Source organism: Anas acuta, chromosome 1 (genome assembly GCF_963932015.1).
Source record: "Anas acuta chromosome 1, bAnaAcu1.1, whole genome shotgun sequence".
Taxonomy (NCBI): Eukaryota; Metazoa; Chordata; class Aves; order Anseriformes; family Anatidae; genus Anas; species Anas acuta.
The window spans coordinates 162,094,099-162,116,594 of record NC_088979.1 but is presented as its reverse complement, the minus strand read 5'-3'; the positions used below and the strand labels follow the sequence as shown (position 1 = coordinate 162,116,594).

The 22,496-nt window shown below is 41.3% G+C and overlaps 2 protein-coding genes and 1 non-coding gene across 3 annotated transcripts in view; all 3 read right to left on the bottom strand.

Annotated features, from left to right (window-relative positions):
• Positions 1–1,028: 1,028 nt before the first annotated feature.
• Positions 1,029–1,623, bottom strand: FMC1 (formation of mitochondrial complex V assembly factor 1 homolog). Its single transcript, XM_068669003.1, has 2 exons — positions 1,361–1,623; positions 1,029–1,265 (listed from the first exon to the last, which is right to left on the bottom strand). The coding sequence occupies exons 1-2, from the start codon at positions 1,496–1,498 to the stop codon at positions 1,071–1,073; spliced, it is 333 nt and encodes a 110-aa protein (XP_068525104.1). The 5' UTR covers positions 1,499–1,623; the 3' UTR covers positions 1,029–1,070.
• Positions 1,624–1,804: 181 nt separating this feature from the next.
• Positions 1,805–1,877, bottom strand: TRNAR-CCU (transfer RNA arginine (anticodon CCU)). The gene has a single exon. It is a non-coding gene; the product is annotated as a tRNA-Arg (tRNA).
• A 380-nt stretch (positions 1,878–2,257) lies between these two features.
• The window catches only part of UBN2 (ubinuclein 2), a 54,129-nt gene continuing 33,890 nt past the window's right edge, over positions 2,258–22,496 (bottom strand). Inside the window, exons 12-17 of the mRNA XM_068668999.1 lie at positions 19,916–19,966; positions 19,348–19,390; positions 17,135–18,673; positions 13,476–13,722; positions 12,602–12,691; positions 2,258–11,479 (exon numbers count right to left, since the gene is read on the bottom strand). Of these exons, the coding sequence (XP_068525100.1) occupies positions 11,430–11,479; positions 12,602–12,691; positions 13,476–13,722; positions 17,135–18,673; positions 19,348–19,390; positions 19,916–19,966 (2,020 nt within the window). The 3' untranslated portion in view covers positions 2,258–11,429. The remainder of the gene's footprint in view (positions 11,480–12,601; positions 12,692–13,475; positions 13,723–17,134; positions 18,674–19,347; positions 19,391–19,915; positions 19,967–22,496) is intronic.

Genomic DNA, 22,496 nt, shown 5'->3' with positions numbered 1-22,496 from the left:
CCATCTTAGGGGGCCGCGCTCCGCGCCGCCCGCCGCCCCCCCCCCCCCCCCCAGCCCTGAGGGGCCGCTCCGCCCGCCCGCCGCCCCCGCTGGGCTGCCGGGCACTAACGGGGGAGGCCAGCGGGGGCTGGGGGGAAGCGGTTCGGCTCGCAGTGTTTCTGACAGCGCTTTGTCCTCCCTCCTGGCAAAGCCCAGCCGAGCGCGCTTTTGTTGGTGGCTCTTTATGAAGCTCCTCCCGCGGTTACAGCCCAGCCTGGCGTTTGGAGCCCCTGTCAGCCACCCCTGGTGCAGGTTTCTTATGCATCGTGCACGGAACGAGCCTCTTCTGGGAGCTGAAGCCTGTGTTTCTTTCCTTATAGAAATAAACTTGCTGTTCCAGGTTGCGGGGCAATAAAACAGCATTGTTGCAGGGACTATATATAACTCATTGTCATCCAGCTCACACATCTGGTGTAACTGGCAGGCGTCATCTCACTGACACATGAAGCTTCCCCAGGATTCTCAGTGAAACAGGCACAAAAAGGCCCAGTCTGAATGTCAGCCCCGCCAAGACATTCAGAAAGTTGCAGCTCATTAGGTGGCAGTATTTTGAGTTATTATCACTGGGTCACTGCCATGGATGAAAATCTTCAGGGCGGGGAGTGCTCCAGCAGCACTCACAAAACCTTCTGATGCTTCAAAGAAAGGGCCTTTCCTTTGGAAATAGGAATTGGAATTTGGGCCTTTCCTTTTCCATTGGAAAATTCCCAATGTACAAGACTATGGCAGGAAAACCCTGCAGAAAACGGGCAATTTTCACCTACAGATTTAGGGCAAGAAAACACGGTTGTAACTCCTCATGAGATCTCAGCAATGAGATTTTTGGCTAATTTTCCTTATAGGCAACCCCCCTCGTTCCCTGCGGCCGCCTGTCACACCGGGCACCCAGAGGCAGCTCAGGTACCCCCGATAACCTTGGGGAGCGGATTCCCCGTTTCTCCCCGTTCCCCCCACACCCGCTGACAGCAAAGCACCACGCCACACCAAGCCAGCGGGGCCTCCCCTCCGGGGGCTCGTTTATTGGGGCCGCCTCAGCCCTTGCCCCCGGGCTGCTGGGGCAGGCGGAAGCCCACCAGCCCGGCCACCTCCTCGGGCGAGCGCTCCCCCCGGCCGTGGTACTCGTGGTGCAGGGCGGCCAGGTGCCGCACGCTGCGCAGCAGGCACAGGTAGGTGGCGGCCTGGAAGTGCAGCTCCTGCTGGGCCCGGCACAGCTTCTCGCTGGTGACCTGCGGAGAGGAGGCGACAATGTAAAAGGAGGCGAAGTTCACCTCACGCCCGGGAGAAGGGGGGGAGGGGGGAGCCGCGGCGGCCGCCGCCGTACCCGGTGAGCGCGGAAGGCCGCCAGGAGGTGCCGGTAGGCGGCCGTGTCCCGGTAGGGCCGGCCGGGAGGGCCGCTCGCCAGCCGCAGCTCGCGGAGGAGCCCGCGGAGGGTGCGCAGCGGGGAGCCCAGCGCCGCCATCTCCACGGCTGCGGAGCGCCGAGAGGAACGATCGCGGCCCTCCCCCGCTCCCCCGCTCCCCCGAGCGGCCGGGGGAGAGCGGCGAGGCCGGGCCGCGGCCGCCTGCTGGGCAGGGAGGGGAGAGCGGCGGTGCTCGGGGAGGCTTCGTGCAACGAAAGTCCCGGGCAACGCCCGACCGCCCCGTCGCGGAGGCTTCGGGGTCTGCGTTTTGGACGCAGAAAAAAAAAATATATTTTTTTTTAATTGAAAAAATATAAATAAATAAAAATTTAAAATAATTAAAAAAATAAAGGGTAAAAAAACGTTCACCCCAGATGGGACTCGAACCCACAATCCCTGGCTTAGGAGGCCAATGCCTTATCCATTAGGCCACTGGGGCTGCCGCGGAGAGCCCTGCGCGGCGGTGCTACTTCTGCCACCTCCCCGCCCCTCGCTCCTTCGCCGGGCGGCGCCTCCCGCCTGCCTCCCGCCGCCCGCCAGCGGGGAGCAGGGAAATGGCGGCCGCCGTGAGCCATCAGGGCAGGGCCAGGCGAGGAGGGCACGGCCGGGCCTCGAAATAACGGCCTCCGGAGGGACGGTCCCCTCCTTATAAACCTGTTTGGAAGTGCTGCCCTTGCTTCGGGGTTGCCTCAGCTGAAGGAAGCTGCAGCAACTGTTCCCCCCCATCCAATTTAACAACAAAGAGAAACGATCCCCCCCCCCCCCCCAACATCCCCAACCACATCTTTATTTTTTTGTGAGAAATAACACAGACAGGGCTAATATGTACATTCCTCTTTATTTAATACAGCACAGACACATGACATAAAAAAAAAGAAAAGTACACTCATGAAAAAAGCCTGTCGCCATTACGGACAGGGAACAGCTACACCCAGTTGCGTAAGGCTCCTACTGCAGAACAGGGGTCTGCTGTTTAAACGTGGATCCCAGAGCAAAACTGCTGCCAAAAAAATCTTTGCACTCCTTTCAGGAAAGCAGAAGAAAAAGAGGGAAAGCCCCTCCAGGAACAGGTGGTGAAGCTGGTGGCATCTGCAAGGTTCATAGGACACAAGCCCCATTACTGGTTGGAACAAAGCACTGAAAAAGCAAAAAACGTGCTCCAGCTCTTCTTGCAGAGGGCCAACAACCCTGACTTCTGAGAACATCAGACGTCTCAGGGGTGGTGAACCTGAGTATCTGGAAGGAGTGAAAACATCAAGTAGTCACACACAAGAGATTTATAGTCTCCCTGATAGGGCTCTGCTAGCCACAACTGGGAATGTGCAGGGGAACAAACCAGCTTCCCAATTAAAATAAAAAAAATAATACTAAGGACTAACAGCCATTAAACTGACCAGAACAGTATACACATTTGGAACTGATGCAGGCTTTTGTGGCAGCAGCTTCTTCTTTTTCCTGCTTCAGTTCAGGATGGAAATTAAGCAGGCACCAGTTCCTCTGGCAAAGAGCCTTACACACTTAAAAAAAATTAAAATACAAAAAAGGGAGACAGGTGTATTTACAAAATCCATGGCTGGTACAGTACATCATTTTTAAGACACACTAAATGCTACAATCTTTCAGGTCCTGAGATTATTACCAAAAAAAAAAAAAAAAAAGCAACAACTCAAAATTTGTGTTCAGGTCCAGTTTTATAAGGAGAGAGGAAGGAAATCACACATTTAAAAACACAGTATCCCTTGAAGTTAGTGGAACACGCCTCCCTAAAATCCAAATGAAAGTGGTGCTAATCACCCAAATGTAGCTGCATTTGGTTGTTCAGGCTTGCTGTCACAAGAGGGGAGCATTTCGCAGGGGAATTTCTCTGGAGAGCTCACCAGGTAAGCACGTGGCTGTTAGGATCCTCTGTCACTAAGCCCTATGATCCGAAATACGGAAGTAATAAAAGGAGGAAGGTGACCTGATACAAATTCACGTGGGACTGAGTAGAGCATCACAGGAGTCACCGACTCAAAGAGGTTTGCCATCTCTTAGTAGCTGTGTTCCTTTGAAGAAGAGGACTACAAAGGGTGCTAGTTTTGCTTGAAACAAAATGCTCAGGCAACTGACTGACTGTCCAAGCTACACAGAGCAGGGCAGGAAAACCCTCAGCCCACTGGTTTCTCGGCTGTTCACTTTACATAGCCTCCTTCATTCTCCTGGGGATCAGCAAGTCAGGTAGGGTTAAGCTGGTTATATCCAAAGTTGCTAAAAATATATACGCCAAATGTGACAACAAAGGATACAGAGGCCAAACCTGTCTGTGGGAGGACCCCCACTGCCCTTGGCTGGGTGGGCAGGAATTGATGTGGAAGCTCTGCTCTTGACTAAGCCTCGTTACCAGGCAGAACTGAAGGGCCTTACAATCCACACCTGTATTTTCAATGAAATATTCTTAACATAGTGCTTTTGTATCATCAGACGTTACAATCACAGATGGTCTTTTATTATAAGCACCTGACTTTAAGCTAGAAAATACCAACATTTTAAGGATTACTCACAAAATGCTTCTAACCCTCAGTAAAAAGAAGACTACAAGAGACAAATCACAGAACAAGGGTACTACAGTTTAACGGCTAAAATATAACGCTGCTCAGTAGACTTTTTGGGGAAAATAGCATTAATGATTTTCGTAAATTTTTTTCTTTAAACAGTAGTCCAAAAATATTTCTCCATCTATTTCCAACAGGGACCTTGAGAACTATGCAAGAACATGGTACTAATTGCTACATGATGGAATTACTGGCAATAAAACACACACTACAGTTCTCACCTCTGAGCTAAATTGTTATTTGTAGTTACATACAAGACTAAAGATCAGCGAGAAATACCCGGGGAATCACAAATTAGCTTTTATTTGAAGATCCAGCTACCGGGTAGCTGATACCTCCTCTTGTTTAGAAGCAACTTCATTTAAGTGAGGAATTGATTTACTTCTGATATTGGAAGGAAACACAGGATCTCATTAGCTTCTCCCCAAATCCAATCAGTACATTAAAAAAACAACATTGCTGCGGCTTCTTTAAACCAATTTTGAGAGCTGAATATTCTGAAAGCTCTCAGACTAAGACTTGTCACAAGAGGTGATTTTAGCTTCCCTCTTGAAGCAACTTCATGACACTTGACACTAGGTGTTGCACCAGCAAAAGGGTTTCTTTTTTGAAATACAAACTTCTTTCTTCACTGTAGCAAAAAGAGTTCTGCAGTACAGACATTCAAAAAATATTCAATTTTCTTTGGGTAAAACTTCAACATGTATTAACAGGGTAGCTGAGGGAAGGAATGCATGTAACACTGAGACATGTAAAGAATACTTATCTGCATAGTTGATATTAGTGACTACTAATCAAACTAAGGCCTTATCTGGAGAAAGCTGAGAACACAAGAAAGTTTCTTCCCCCACCTCCCATTCCACTGGTGAAATCTGAGAAGTCTCAAAGCAGCTCTGGCTGCCTCAGCAGCTACTTGGTTTGGCCTGCAGCAGTGGTATCTCCTGACTGGTTTGGGTTGATTCTCTTGCCTTTTTCTGTTGGTACTGGACAGTGACAAATGTAACCGAATCTGTTCAAGAAATACATCTGCACATGCTGCTGGGCCAAAAAAAACACCTTTAGTAATAAGCATGATAGAAGGCAATGTGCACTGCTTGTTTTGGATTACTTCAGCATAAAGAAAAACTTTTTAGTTAATGGTTACTAAATGAACAGGAGGAGACATGGCAAGGGAAGAGGCTGAAATTCACTTTTAGATACAAAACATGATGTGTGATTTTTTTTTTCCAGAGTTGCTCTATAGAATTATAGCTGTCAAAGAATGTCTACAAAACAACAGACCTATATCCTCCACTACTGACAACTGACAAGATCAGCACAGTATCACTTACGAGGAGTGTGCAAAATGGCCATAGGGAATCTTTCGTGCATCCCCAATTCCAGGCCATGCTGATCTCTCAGCATAACACATAGCAGCAGCGGGGCTTCCTGCGGCCCCAAAAGGCTATTACAGCAGCAAGGAATCATTGGGTCACAGAAAAAGGATGATGGAGCCACACCAGACTTCTCCACAACCAGAGCATTCCCCAACAACGTTTGGTTATATTTCCAGTGGCTAAGCCAGGCTATTTCTGGCTGCTTATTGTGGCAGTTATTTTTTAAGCAGCAGCAGACTGATGGTGATTTTCAGAACAGCCGCAGGTGTTAAAAACACCACAACAGTCAACCAGCAGTGCCAGCTGTAGACTTCCAATCTTTCAGATAGGCTTAGAATAAAGAGCACACATGCCTGAAAGAGACTGAACAGCAACAGCAGAGCCCAGTCACCTCAAGTCACTGCCACGGGTGGATGTGGATAACTACAGAATAACTCTCACACTCACCTAAGGCAGATTAGGATGCGCTCTCACTCCAGCTGACCAAGCTACCAGCAATAGTACTATCCCCAGCACTGTTAGATTGGTAAAAGAAATCTACCAATGGCCTCATTTCAACAGGTTCATTTGAACGTGATAACTGGAATAGCAGTTAGGCTATTTTCTGCCACAGGAACATGTTGCATTTGGTATCTTACTGTTGGCTCTCTAGATGGGCTCTCCACTTAAGTATGAAGGACTCTTCTAGCCATTCCTACTCTGGTTTCTGAAAAGAGAAGGTAGAACACTTCCTTTTCATATTGCAACTCAAAATCAGGTCTCCCCCAGTGGAAGCATCACGGAACAAGCACAGTCTAGTGATGCTCACGTTACCTTACGTTTAGAAATGAATTGCTAATTTCAGATATGCATGTTTATAATAATAGTAAGTCAGATGTATCCTCAGCACAGAATAGTTAAAATCACTAGAAGATCTATTGCAGATCACTGATTCTGTCAAAGGACAAGCAAACAAGCACAGACACTATTTGAGTGTTCACTTGCAGCCAACAATACACGAACTTACTGTTCATTATTTTAAGAGAACAAACCATTAATGAAATCTCAGCAAGAAAAAGTACAGCGAGAAAAGTACTCAAAGGTGAATGATTTAGGCAGCTTGTGAAGTATAGTCAGGTTTAACTTCAAAGAGCAGCTGCATTCTTGCAGTTTATACCAAGTTCCTTCTCACACGTGATGCCCGGTAGGAAGTGACAACTTTGGTAAATGTTAAGAATTCTTGCAATAACCAGCACCACGCAGACATGGCTAGCCATACACAAGATTCCTTGCAGTTCATCTCAACTCAAAACTGTTACAAGCTATTTTAACCTTCTTCTTTCCCCACTTCTTTCAGTTAGGTTAGCCACACATCTTTGCCTCAAGTTCAGTAATAGTGTGAAGCGGTACGGTATTTAACGTTGTCAGTTGTACTTGTGAATTAAGACCCAAATTTAAAACCTCCAGAGAAAAATATAACAAGTTTCAATCTCATTAGCCACTTCCTTTCTCTCACACACGTTTACACATTCACACACGCACGCTTTTATTGTACTGCCACCTTTGCCCAAATGTTCCCCTTTTGTATGCAAATGTTTAACAGCGCCAGCAGAATGTAGGAGGATGAACACGGTTATGGGATTCTCGGGAATATTGCTGTGTATGTACGTGTGCGCACACATGTGTGAGCGTGAGAGAAAGAAAGCACACAAGCATACAGAACCAACACCATGGTACAGCAGCTATGAATGAAGTCACATACATTACACACTTTTTTTTTTTTCTTTTTTACAAAAGGGAAAAATAGTATAACAGCATAAAGCCATCTATCTTGGCAAGCTTAAGATTTTCCTCCAAAATGCCTTCCAGCACTTCAGGATCTCTGAGAACAGTTTAAGAGGGTAGGGAAATAAAATAAAAAAAGGCACTTAAACAAAGGACAAAGGCCTGAATCAAGTAAGTCATGGAGGGTAACAGCCATTTCACCAGAGCTAGGACCAATCAAAAAGCTACCAACTTTTTAATTTCTATAAAATTAAAATTGCATAAAGTGTTAATTAATCAGTCATTTACCTACTGCTTTCACTTTCTGGATAATTTTATGAAACAAACAAAAAGCAAGTGTCCCCTTAGTGATTTCCCCCTAATTCAGCAAAAGATTAAAGATAGGTGTGGGAGGAAGCCTTCCACAGCTTAGCCTGACTGCAGGTTTTCCTGCAATTCCATCTGCAAAAAAAACAAAACAAAAACAGGAGAGGGACCACTGTGCCTTTAGCAATTCACTCAAAAAAAAAAACAAAAAAAAAAACAACCCAAACACCCCAATACTTCTAATTCATCTGTGGGCAAAAACTACTCAAAAGAAAACCAAACAAACTGTAAACTAGATTAAAATTTGCTAATAAATACAGCTAAAAGTTCATTTTATGAATGTAGCAGCAAATGTGATAAAGTTAGTCGGAGTCCAAGATGACTCCCAGAGGGTTAATGGTTCACACAACTGATGGCAGCTTGGGAGAGTTGCAGGATTTCTGTTTTCATGTCCTCAAGGGTCTTGCACCAAGTGGAGGAGGAGTGTGGAGGAAGGGTCAGGTGATGGGACTGAGGAAGGAAACAGGCTCTTGGCACCTGTCCCACCCCCAATTCTGTGCATCAGACAACTTTGATTGGATTCAAACAAGAAGTAGAACCCAAGTAATTAAAAGTTACTTCTGATTAGCAGAAAACAGATGTGAAACCCACAGCATCCACACTTGTGACTCGTATCTTGAATCATCAGAGAAGGCTGGACAAACTGATTTAGGCCATCTTGGAGTAGGAGAACACTGCAGTTACAGTCCAAGGTATCAGAAATTTTGCAGCCTGTTTTTCATGTGGCCTGACGCCTTCCTTCTTACTTTGCAAGTGTCTCAAAAGGATTTACAATAGCTACCATGACTTTGGGAACTTTGGATCGTGTAGCAGAAAGTATTACTCAGAGGGTTTTAACATCTAAGACCTGTGTGTGAAATTATTGCTTGCATTCGTTTGGGGCTTTCAGTGAGCTTGACATGCTAGCTCATACACAGACCCCAAACTGAGTTCAGCCCTGCTGCCTTGAAAAGACAGCTCTACTTGGCTTTCTTATTGCTTGTGAATACTGAGGGTTACTTAGTATGTACAACTACAGTTTATTTATTATCAGAGGCCCTTAAAAAGTAGTAAAAAACTGGGGGGAAATGTCTCTAGGAGAGCTGCTATGCAGAATATAGTAAAACATTAACCTAGTTTTGCATTTGGACATTGCAGAAAATTTTCACTTCCCCATCCTGTTTGTGCTAACCAAAAATGTCTCTGGGAGCCACCCTATTATTCCCTTTAATTTGGCCTTGATAGGTTTAACACAGAAGAATAGGGAAAAGGCAACACCGACCCCTTCATCACTATGTTGCTGATTCCAAAGCAGCTCGGCAGTATAATGACTGAAGGCAGTTACCCTCTAGGGGACTGTCTGAACTGGCATGAAGACTGTATGGTCATCTTAATTCTCACCATCAGTATCAGTTTACTTGTTTCCAAAAACTGAGAAGTTCAATAGGCCATACAGACAGGACTACTTTCTATCCTCAAGGTTTGGAGAGGATATCCCTTAACTGAAGGTGTGTCATACCTGCAGAAAGAGAGGGAGGGATGTTGAAAGAAAGTTTGTGCTGTTATTATAAAGGGCCACAAGTCTCCCAATTGAAGTTTCATTTAGCAACTATGAAGACGAGAGATGTAAATTTGGATGAGATGCTTTGATGAAGAAAACACAGAAGAGGTAGAACTCTTAGGACGTTTTTTTTTTTTGGTGGGTTATTCTGTGTGTTTTGTTTTTAATATATTGCTGCTTGATGGCTCAACTACTGCAACTCCCTTAGCTACACAGGTTGTTAAAAAGTATCAGGTTTGACAAGTCAGAAAAAAAATCAACGTTCTCTTAGGCCTCAAAAAAGTTTTCTTCCTTCAACCCTTCCTGGAGAAAAAGAAAAATCAGATAAGGCTTGCAATCTAAATAGGTTGTGGTACTTAATGTTCAATAGAATTTGCACATTAGTAGGAATGCAAGAGTCTATGTAGCTGTATGTTTCAACTCTAAATAACCTTGACTAAGATGCAAGCTTATCTAATCAACATGCCACATACGAAACATTAGCATTAGCTAAAAGGCATCTAATTAGCTGATGCTATGGAGTGAAATTCATGAACTAATGAATCTTATTTTAATTCAATGTGTCTTTCACAGAAGTGTTGTGCAAAAACATTTATTGCTGAGCTCAACCCAACATCTTTATACTAAATACACAATATATATTATTTTAGATTCATGTATATATATATATATTTATATAAAATTAAAATGAGCTCTAAATAGAAAAGAAATTGTTCTCTGGTCTAAGAAAAATAAGTCACATGTAAAAGTAACCTGAAAGCTATAAGTTAATCTAGCAAAAACACTGAAGATTCATTATCCATGGTCAAGGTATCTCTGGAAGATGAGATGACCAGTAATCACTGGTTCAAACCCACCTCAAACTACTGGAAAGACTAGCTAGTAGGAATTTCAGCATCTCTGATCAGGAATGTTTCAGGGTTGAAGGAGAAGGGCATCATATAATTTTAGTTGCGTCTTTCCCCTAGGATTTATTTCAGTTTCTGTCACTCTCATCTTTTATCTAACAGCGCAAGGGATTCTACAGCAAAGTTCTGTCCTAGTGTCAAAAGTGCAACATGTGCTGGATACTTCCTAACCTTACAAATGAACCAGTCCATGTATTGCTATAAAAAAATAGCCAGCTTTGCAGTTTTGTGCTACCGTGAAAGGAAGAGTTCAGGTTGGAAACTCTCCAGGCCAGCAGGGGCTGGAAATGCTGGAGACGATCCATTCAGCCCCAGAAGAGAAGGCACCTCTGGTCGCTTTTGAACGACTCCTCTTTGGCTAATGCCTGAAGCAGTATTAACCTGGCTCTGGAGTAAGTCACATTCAGCTTTCTTTTACTAGCAAATCAGGATAATGCATGGCTTTTGGGAGGAGTTACATGACAGATGAGGAAGATCTAGAATGGGTAAAGAATTAACTGTATTTTATGAAAGATGTGATAGAACATTACTTAATGTCAGTAGCAGATAAGCACAAGGGAAAGGAAAACAAATGGAGGGACTGAAAGAGTCCTAGCATGCCTTCAAAAAAAAAAAAAAAAGGATGTGGGAAAGAAATGCTAGTGTGACCAATAAAATGTTGGTTTCCTTTTTATGTATGATGAAAATTTTCCACACACCCTTCCTCCCTATGTAAGTCATGTTAAAACAAAAAAAAAAAAAATAAACAAGGAGCAAAGGGTTTCCCAGTAGCCTGTCTCTCACATCTCATGTACCAGGAGATTTGTTTTTGAAGATAGCTCTCTGGAACCAATGAGACTGCATACATCCATAGGCTCTCTATAGCCAAAGAGCCTTGTAAAGCTGAAAAAAATGCCCACATCACAAACTGCATTTCTGTAAGGTTTTAAATACAACAAAGTACCCCAGCACCACTTCTCATCTATATAACCTTTGGTCCACAACCACACGGTACACTCAGGACCTACATATGATCTTATACGGGGCACTTCAGGAACTTGTGAAGTAGATGATTCCACCTCACCCAATGGATGGAGAGACCTATTCTAGCTCCTCTCACACTTTCAACTTTTTATTGGATATTACCCAGAAAAAAATGTTTGTGCTGCTGTGGGTTTGACAATCAATTTCTTTTAAAAGCCAATCAGAACAGATGAAAAAATGTTTGTTTCTTTAGGCAAGATCAAACTATGACCAGTCTGCATGACCAGGAGCACCAGTCCCCCTTTTCCTTCTCTCTTTGATCAAGTATTGTTTTCTTTTTCTTCTTCCTCTCACCACAGTGCTTGGGATCAGAATATGTAAACATCGACAGAAACAGCAGCCCTGTGACAATAAGCACTTTCCCAACTGGGCAGATTCTGTCAGCCAACCAGAACTGCTTCAGCTCCCTTGCTTGTCTAGAAGTCACTGGTTTTTCCGCTGTAACTTAGTGTCCCCTTTACTTTGGCCTCCATCTGCAATTTAGAAACAGGAAAAGAAGAGAAGAATAAAAACATGAACAAACTTATTTTGTAACTTACAAAATAAAAGACATACTTGGAACATTCATCCTTAGCATCATCAGAAAATGCATTGTCTTTATATCATGTTGGACTTTACATATTTTCAATAGTTGTTTTTTTTTTGTTTTTTTTTTTTTTAATAGGACTGATGAAACCAGAGACACCAAGCTTTACACCAAGATGTTTAGAGACATGGTATTTTAAGTTGCAACCTGTGATACTACAAAAACAAAACAAAAAAATCAATCTTTTCTTTAGAAGTTTTAACTTTGTGAGAATTTTAAGCCCACCCACGGTACTCACTGACAAAAGAAACCAAGGTTGATATCACAGGAGTGATTAGTTTGTTTTCACAGCCACTTACAACACTGCCCTGGTTCTGGAGCCAAGCACTGCAAATTCAGTATAAAGAATCCACCGTGCCACTGCCACCTTTTGTGTTCCCTTTACTGGCAAATAAAGGAGCACACTCCGCCACCTTCTATAATTTTACGATAGTTTTTCAGCTCTAAGCTTTACAAACATAGAAAGGTCTTATACTTCAAGTTACTCCTTTCAATCAAAAATATGTCACTTAAAGCATGATTCCCAGAGAAGATTGGTCTTCCACTACAAAACTATTACATTTATTCACACATGCATACCCAACTGCAAGAATCATGAAGAGGCTTCTAGTTGAAAGATGAGATATTAAAATGTAGTGGAAAAAACAATCCATTTTCCTCCCAGTATAGACTATACAGTCTGCAAAAATCATGCCAGTATCTAGTATGTAGCAGTCCTTTTCTTCTATTGGCTGAATTTGAATGCTTACGTTTCTCAAACTGCTATAATAAAATATTTTATTATATCGAGATTTTTGAGCTTTTTAGTTTCTGGCATTGAATGTTGTTTTTCTACATGTGTTTGGGTTCCAAAAATACTGCTATAATAGAATGTGCACTGTCCGCTGCTACCAAAGCTTGTTCCTGTTTTGTCTTCTCTAAACCAATTTCAAATTTGGTGTATGTTTCATTTCAGTCTAGGGCATAAATCTGTTAAGTTATAAAAGTAGTAAGAGAAATGTATCTTTACCTGTGTAAGCTTGCTGCAAGTGAGCAGGCAGAGGTGAGTGAGACAGCGTTGCTGCGTGCTGAGCACCTGGCTGTAAACCCTTCAGTAAGTCTGGGGTAAAAAGGAGGAGAAAAACAAAGATGGAAAATAAATCTTAAGAACCATGGCAGCCTTAGCAAAATAGGAAGCTTTTATTTTTAAAATTAAAGCTATCATAACATGATAATTTGCCCAGATTTCTGAAGACATCTCAACAGCAACAAAAAATAATACCTGATAGGATTCTGATGGCTGGTATACAAGTCAATAAAAACAGACCTGTTCAGATATGGTTAATCAAAAGTCAGAACCAGGATCATGCTTTACTATTGGGGTGCAACTCTTCATACTAGTTCATTTGGCAGAAAGGCCAAAATTGCTACAGATTAAAAGCTTAAAGAAATTCTTTTAAGCAATTGCAAATAATAAATCCCACCTAGATTGATGCCTTCCTGTAAGAAAATGGTTTGGTATCAAGAGTATCTAAGCCATTACTGAGCAAAGGATATTTTGATGAATCACAGTATTAAGTCTCATATCTGTATGGTGAAATCGAGAAAGTCTTAAGGTGCATTTCTTTTTGAAGATAGAGGAAGAAGTTAACCCAAAAATGCATGTACAAAAGCAGCTACATATTATGAATTTAACAGTGAAGTTAATCATCTGTCAAAGGTGATTCATAACATCTGGATAATTACATAAAGTTTTAACAGAGAAGTCACATTTACTCTCCTTTAGGGACTTTCATGAACCAAATCTAAGTGTCTCAGAACTGAATGGCTTCCCTTCTTAATTTCCACATTCAGCAAGCAAGCATCTTTCCCTACAGCATAGTGTGGTGAGGAATTCCACTCACTCTGAGTTAGGCTGTGGTGGAAAGCCGCTGAGGTAGATCCCGAGGTGGTTGTCACTCCAGCTGTGTCCGTCCCAAAGCCAAGCAGCTCCAAGGGAAACTGGAAGGGCACGGTCACAGGAACAAGGCCACCCAGCATCCCAAAAGGAGTTAATGGTGCAGACGTCACATTCTGACTGGTTACGGACAGGGGTGATGCCATGAGCGTCAGAGGTGAGGCGTTAGCCAGTAATGATGCTCCTGCTGTTGACTGTACAGAGAAAAGTAGTACTTCAAGATTTTAAAGCTTTGAGTATTATCCTCTAAGGAGATAAGAATCAGCTATTTACTGTTAAGTGTGGTCCTGTTAAAAAGGACATTACAATATTAATAAATACTACTTATCCACCTAGGATCAGTTCCCACTGTTTGTCTGCTCAACAAGCACAGTTATATCTCACGTTCACATGTGACAGCATGGTTCATCTATCTTGTTTTTCTTGTCAGCCTCACAGGTAAATTCCTTTAAATTACCCCATGCAGATCTGAAGTTCTTTAGAAGCACGTTACTCTCCCCTCTCGAAATATGGGTCTTAACACAACGCTAACTATTTCTAAAGTTACTTAGAAGTAAGGATTTCTGAAATCTCAAATTTGTACTTAAGAACTTACTTAAGAACCACCACACTTCAAAGGACAAAATTTAAGTTACTGAGATGTAGACATATATACAGACATAGGTAGGTGTTCATACAGAAACACACGTGCATGTGTTACAACAACAGGCAAGGAAGGAAAATTCTCACCACCCTACATAAGTCGCAAGTTAATTTCACTGTAGTTTAAGAAAATGTGAGATTAAGCCAGAATATTTTAGCTACAACAGATCCCAAATTACATCAATTCCTTTGTAATTAGCAGCTGTCCTGCTCATTCCTATTTAACACTTCCATTCACTAAACATGCAGTAATTCTGTATGGTAATGTTCAATTCTCAAATTATCTATCACAAAAGAGGAAGTATAGAAAGCATTTCAAACCAGATTCAAGCTTATATTTTACAGATATTTGAGCTATTACGATTCAGAGACTGAACAGGACTCCAAGCCTGTGCATTTTGACATGCAAGTCTTAACTAAAAAACAAAACCAAAACTAATTTTAATGAATACCTGAGCTCAAAGTGAAAATGAAATCTCATTGAATTCTATAGTATTAGCTTACAGAAACAAAGTGATAAAAACTCTCAGTGAGAAAAATTTTCTATTACCAGGTTCGGTCTTAAGATGTTTAGATGAAAGCTGCTAAAGAAAGGTTGCTGCTTAAGACATTTTAAAATCATATCCCTGTAAATTTAAGCAACTACAGATCAGATGTTCATAATAAGTATTCATATGTCATGTCATCTTAGGAATGACAGCTTCTAAGACATTCTACATCCCACAAGTAGAAAACCATGGATGAAAGACTTTATAAGAACATACATGGTTATTCTCTTTAGCCTTTGGAAGTGCTAATTTCAAAATAAGCCTATGCACAAAAAATGACAACCATTCACTATGTAGCTTTTCCTAGTTACAAACATTTTTATTACCAACACAAAATCATCTAGTCTGATCTTCAATGTAAGCAGACCAGGAGATTCTAATGAGCAACTTGTGTACCACTTGTCTTCTAATTAGCAGCATCAGGAATTAAATCTATAAGCCCTTAACGGAAAGGAAATTCACTTTCAGTCTCATGTAATGTATTAAGAAGGGTAACTCCTTAGTACATTGTACCCAGCTAGCCATTAGATTCTGGAAGACTAAAAAAGTACTGTTATCACAAATCTCTTCCCATTCAATGTACTTGGACTGGGAAGTAATTTGATTCTGATCTTCTGAATATACTACAATGACTGAGCCTCAGTCTGCACTGTAGCAAAAGTCTTATTGAATATTTTATCTTTGTACCACTTCTCCCAAACTGTTTCAGGTTATCAAAGTACCTTCTGAAGTGTCAAGGAAAAAAACACATGAAGTTACAATTAACTTGGTGATATTATATGCTACTCAGTCCCTCTAGCTGTTTGCCCCCTTCTATTATACCAAAACGCTTTTACTGTATTACAGTATACACCTGTGATAATTGATTATCTACCACATTCCCACCAGTCCTTCTTTTCAACATCACTATCTGCCAAGATGCATTTCATTCCCCAGGTGATCAGCGTCTCTGTAAAATAATGATTTGCCAGAATTCACCTCATCATCCACACAATGCTACTTGTTTCCCATGTCTATCAACTTTAAGCACTAAAACAACCATTTCACATTTTCTTCCACATCACAGCAACTATATCCATGGGATATCCACAATTGCATCAGATTCAAACTCTGTTCCCAATCCTTTTGCTGCAGCCTCATTTGCTTCCTCCAGGCACTTTCTGGAGTACCCAAAAGTGCACCACAGCTGCCACAGCTCTTCTGTAGACCCTTTGTGATACCTCTGTGGCCCTTACACAGAACATGGACTGTGTGATTTTTTGTTTGTTTGCCTCTCCATTCAAACTACCCCAAATTAATGAGAAGGCTGTATAAGAGCCTGTTAGACATCTCGTTTACTGTACCAGACTTAAGGTATTGTAGGCTGAGAGACCACAGAAATGCCTCATGAAAGTCATCTTCTTCCTGTTACTCAGCTGTACTAAGAAAAACTGGTATCAGGCTAAAACGTTATTATAAAGCATTATGAAAAGCTGCATACACACCACCACCATGAAACAATAGGTATGTATACCATTCAGATAAATGCATTGCTTTTCTGGTTTGCAGTAGAACAAGGTTTTGATTTGCAGTGATGTCGCCTTTCTTAACTTTACTTAAGTTATGCATGCTTCACAATAGAGAGATCAATTAAAAGAGAGGAGTACCTAAAATCTTCTCAATAATTAAATCATTCCCAGTAAGAAAAAAGCACAGCTTGGTAAAGTAGGCTGTCTTTTGGGCAAATAATAGGTTTGCATAGGTTTTAGAAAAAGAGTATTTTCAAAATATTTGTTTTATATTACTTTTTAACTCCAAAGTTCTACACAAGCTCTTAAATAATTTCTAGTTTATATATCAATGACCTCTCATTCGATTTGACTAGATCCTACAAAATAAAACACATACTTAATCACAAATACTAAAAAAAAAAGCCCTTGCAAATGTTAAATACTTCTTGCATTACATTCTAACCACAAGCAATTGAACTCCAGTTTTGCAAACTAACCACAAAGCTTGGCAACAAACATACCGAGATACCTCTACATGTTAACTCCATCAATATAAATAAATACACAATACAGAAATCTAATAATGCAAGACAATACTGCACTCCCTGAAAATACAGCCACAGAAAGCCCACCTTTTGTAGTGTTCTTAAAAAGAAAAAAAAAGACAAAACTGAGTTCTGTTTCATGCTACAGACCAACCAGTCTTTTACAGTAAGGATTCCTTCCACCCTGACCCCTGGATTTCACATCAGCTGGAAATACCTGTTTACTAGTGTGAACTAGTTTCATCAGTATTAGCATTCATACTAGGTAAAGCGTAAACATTAACCTTGTGACTCACTTTCAAATCAAGGTATTGTAAGCCTGTTTTCAAAGTGCGATAAATATTAATGTCTGATTTAAATGTAAACGCGTTAGATGCATACCTGCACACTGGCTGCTACAACTGGAGACCCTGAGGCAGATGATGGTCTGTGTGGAGTTGACAATTGTTTAGTAGCACCCTGTGTTCCACTTCCTGCTCCCCCAGACAGACTAGTCCTACTAGCTCCACTTGAGTTAAGGTTACTGCCTCTGCTGGCAGGTACATTCATTCCAACTCCACCCAAATTATTTTTACCAACAGTTCCAGAAGGAGAAGAGTTGGGCAATTTTGAAGAAGCCTGAGGGTTCTTTGCAGGCTGAAGGCCTGAGGTGCGATTAGAGGGCAGCAAATTCATTGTGGGAGACTGCCTGCTGATATTTACACCACTGGTTTGTTTATGAAGGGGGTTGTTGCTGGAGTGACTACTCTGGGAAACTAGTGCACTTGAACTGGAAGAACTGGGTGTTGTTGCAGGCCTGGGGGATGAGGTGGACTTAGATGAAAATTTAGGCGATGCATTGGGCTTGGGTGTCACAGAGGGCTTAGATGCAGTGGGCTTGGGAGAGGCAGCAGGTTTAGGAGAGGCAGCCATGGAGAAGGGAGGCTTGAAACCCTGGGAAGAAACCTGTGACACCATAGCCTTGGCTAAATAGTTACTAGAGGTAGAGGTGCTGGATGTTGTCCGAGAAACCAGTGGGTGAGATACTTGAGAGCCACTTCCAGATGAGGGGTTAGACAAAGGCAGGCGATATACTACAGACTTCTCTTGAGCCTTGATGACTGGTGATGAGCACGTCAGTTTGGGATTACTGCTCAATTTCACCACTGGATTGGTCTGTGATTTACTAATAGTTGCTTGTAAAGGAGATACATATTTCTGTTGTACAGCTGAATGCTGGTGCACCTTTGTCATTTGTGATGTTGAGGAAGAACCTCCTTGAATCTCAGAAGATGATACCAAGATACTAGCATCTTTGGGTCTTTGAGAGGAGGTGGAAATAGCTGCTTGGGTCTTAGAGGAAGAAACATGGGTCTGTGAAGAGGAAGAAGCAGCTTGGATCTGACTTGACCTCTGTAGTCCTTGCTGAAGTAGCTTGGCTGGCAAAGGCTCTAAGGAAACCTTAGGATTTTGAATTGAAGATCCAGCAATAAGGCCTGAAGAGATACCAGTGTGAACTATGTCCTGGGGTTTCTTTGGTACTGGCCCTGTGTGACCAGCAATAAGACTTGATGAATGGGGTGCTTGAGTGGGCTCTACTTTCTTTGAAGTTGCCAGGGGCAACTTGCTCATAATGCTTGCCAGTTTCTCTTCCCTCAGCCCAGGGCGAGGTCTGGATGTTGGTGTCTCTATGGTGGATCCAAGAGGCGATCCCTTGGCACCATTATTGATAACTGCCAGAGCATCAGAAATGGAGTCCAGTGATGGTGGGTGGAAAGAGAGGTCTTCATCCAGTGAGTCGTCCAAGCAGATAGTCTCTGGAGCTGGCGTGCAGCTAGAGCTGGCTGGGGTGCAGACAGGTGCGCTGGTACTCAGTGTAGTAGCACAAGTTGAATTGACTGAAGACGTACACGTTTTCTGTTCTTTCTTTGGACTGGAGTCCTGAGAATGAAGAGATAAGAAAAGGCAAGTTTAATAGCCTTTCTGGAATAGATCCAGAGTCTTCTTTCGTTTAATACTATTATTATGTACATTCAGTGGAACCAAGACCTGAAATTTTTTATATTAAGATATAGATATCTAGATGTCAGATACTTGTGTGCTAATTCAATATTTGTATTTTAAAGTCTAGTGCTGCTGGTCCACATACAAAAGTGCCCCCCACAGTTAAGAATAATCTCTGCTGTGAAGAACAGGATAGTTAATCTGATCATTAAGTAAAAATTGCTCCTAGGCTAAGACAACACCTCATCATGTCTAATGAAAACCTCTATCAGTTTATGCTATACTCCCAACCATACATTTTTCCAGTGTTGCCGAATTTAACACAAGCCAAAAGCAAACAAACCACATATTAAAAAAGGGAACTTTGATGGAACTATTTCCTTCTTCATAGTCAATTTTCAAAAAGCTATGTAAGCTTAGTATCACAAAGCTATACAGAGAAGTCTCTTGTATTACTTAGCTTGGTAATCCGTGCTTTAAACCAATAAGCTCTTACAGCATTTTCCTTAAATTAGCATTTACTAGCTAACCCTTCTGATAGATATTTTTTTCCTGGAACTGAGGCAAGAAACTGTTTGTATCAAATGGTCATATAAAAGTCAGACATTTACCTTCACTTTGGGTTTAGGTGCCAGAATCACCTTCTTCTTTGCCCTAAATCAGAAGAAAGCAGAGGAGATAAATGTGCATCAGAAGACAAAGGACAAGTAATTTTATTTTCAACTGTCACCCTGATTATATCCCAGTAAACTAGAAGGATGACCACTGTGGTCCACCTTTTATAAAAAAGCATTCTTGAAATAGAAAAAAATAAAGACTCTTAAAATAAAGGGGGGGGGGCAAGCACATGGTTAATCCGTTGTTGTCATGTATCATGCAAAATTCACTGAATTGCTGATATAACCTGATGTATATCAGGTTAAGGTATTTGTTTTGTACTTTCTAAATTTAGAGAAGCTTTAAAGTATGAAGGCGTTTCAGCCTCTCAGAATCCTAGGAGTTTATCTTAACAGAGCTTTATCTAAACTGACAATATCTATAATAGTCTTCAAACAAACGTCTTCAAACAAATCCCGAAGTATCTCCCTTCTCTCCCCTCTGTCCAAAAAGAAATTACGTGAAGATGGGAAGAGATACTATGAACTACAGATATTAGTAAGTTGTCAATACTATACTCACGGAGCAGAAGTGAGGTGATTGTGAACACTCCGACTTTCTTTAAAAAGCATCCTGGAAGAGTGGTGAGAAAAGAAACGTAAGGCGATTCTACAGGGACAGTCAACATGTGACCTCCTCATACACAGGTACTCTTGAATTTTTAGAAGAATCCTTTGATTATCTGTCCCCAAAATAGCCAGCAGGTAGTCTGTATTGCTACCATGGTGGAGTTACAAGCATAAACAGAAGAACGCTATGTAAAAAAAACAGTTAAGTATGCATACAAAATGTGTGTATCAGTGACCAAGAAGCAGCTTATATAATACAGTATCACCTCCTCCAGCGGGACAGAATAACAACATTTTGAATTCTCTGTCCTCAAGGGCTAAAAGATATTTCAAATTGCAAACTAAGGTTTATTTTAAGCTCCTCTACATACATGTTTACATGTTGAACACAGGAACACAGGTTTGGGTTTTGTAGGTTATATTTGTGTTTTGTTTGTTTGTTTGTTTGTTTTTTAAGCTTACTATCGTAAAGTTAGAACACAGGAAACAAGTTTGTGTCTAGTCATCTTCACTATTTTGTATAGGCCACTGAGTACCATTTCTGCGACTTTACACTGCATTTACACACGTACTTTTCTACAGAGCCAGCAATACAGCTCCACAAATGGCAGGAGTTGCCACAATAATGTTAGCAACTCCTGCTCTGGGAAGTAAGAATAATTCCTGACCTGAATCTATACTACAGCTTGCTATCCAAATGCAGCTATAAACAGACAGTTAATGAAAACTCACTCCCCCGTTGCTGCTTCCAGGTAGGCAAACTAAAATAGACAAGATTTCTCTACATCACTGCCATCATGTTGATCGCATCATGAACAGCTGTCTAAACAAGAGCTTTTCACCACTGAAAACACATCCTGGAGAGCTGCAACAATTCTGAAAAAAATCCAGGTATCTACAAACCTCATATCTGTATTACACTGCTCCCCATCAAAGACTCCTGAATGCCTATGAAAAACATCAGAAAACAGAAGGAACTTTCCTCATTACAAGTGTCATGTGCCACTTTCTGATCTATCTGGCTTTGCCAAAGTATTTTCCTCCATGCCTTCTGCCTGGTGCTTTGTCTACTCCTTGATCTTTTTCATTTTGGGGGCATTCTAGACACCAGTAATTTGTGACATTATCCTTAAACCTTTAAGACAAAGCGTAACCGCCACAGGAACAGAAGTCAAAGATACAGTACAAAGAAAGGCAGCAAGAACACGCTTAGAAAACAATCACTCCACTGCATACGTGTATTTAAGCTGTAACAGCTGATGAAAGAGGTCAGGATGAGATTGCCTCTGTGACATGATTTCAAAGTGCTGTTTGACCTGTAAGAAATAAATTTGCTGCAAGCCCACTTGCAAAACCATCTCAAAAGAAAAGAGAAACTCTTGGAATTAAAAGGAAAAAACCTTCCTGTTCTTTTCACTTCTTTTAAACATACACATTTATATCGTAGGCATTTTTAAAAACAGATGTGGAATAAATACACAGCCCACTTATAAATGGGTTATGTTATCTAAAAAGGCTTTGAAATTCTTAAGGATAAAAAGAATTTATTTAAATCCATGAATATCAGTAAAAGAATCTTAGGAGGCTGAGTATGGAAATTATACACAGTAAAGTAATGTGACAGAGCTACACTACAGTTGTGATACACATGAAGAAATGAACTTGGTGCAGTTCAGTCATATCTATACCTCATGCTTCTACAATAAAGAATGCAGAATGTAATACACTTAACTTTGGAAAAGCAAGAAAATTTTCCTCTTGTCTGGGCTCACAAAGTTCTAGTACTATAGGCCTACTCTGATTTGTAAACATTCCCTACGAAATACACCAGCATTTCATGTTAAAAATGACCTACTGATTTTTTTCCCCATTTCACATAGTTTCTTCTTACACAAGGCCATATACAAAGGTTAAAAAATATAAGCCTTCAGCATGATCTCTACTGTAGCATCCCCCCCAAAATAAATGTGAATCCAGCACATGAACAACACATGCTGTATTAGGAGTTATCACTGAGACAACAGGAAATATTTGCTTTTCCTTTTTCCATGCACAGCTACCTACAAGTTCTGACAGGTCACTTCCTAAATAGAGAGCAGGGGAGAGTACTCCCCCAGTCAGAAGATCTAGAAACATTTCTGTAGAAATTTGTTTACAATACCATGTTGTAACATCATTTCCTCCAATTACTGATATAGCCTCTGTGTGCAAAGAAAAATACTTTTACTATTGCCTCACAGAAAAAGGATTTAAAAACAGATTTATTTCCTACATACCCAATTCATTGAAAATTATTTACTTAGTACACATTGTAGCCAGAATCCTGTTTCTTACATCACATCTTCTGACAAATTTTTCTTTTTGACCAATGCATTTTATTTTGGTCATTGCCTGTTTTGAAGTTGCTTCCTACTGCTTGAAACAGACTTTTAGACAGAAAGCAGGTTGCTTAGGACAGTTGTGCAAAAGCCACCTAAACATGGTGGTCCTGGGCTCCAGCTAGTTCTGTTTGAGCAGCTGAGTTGGACCAGAAG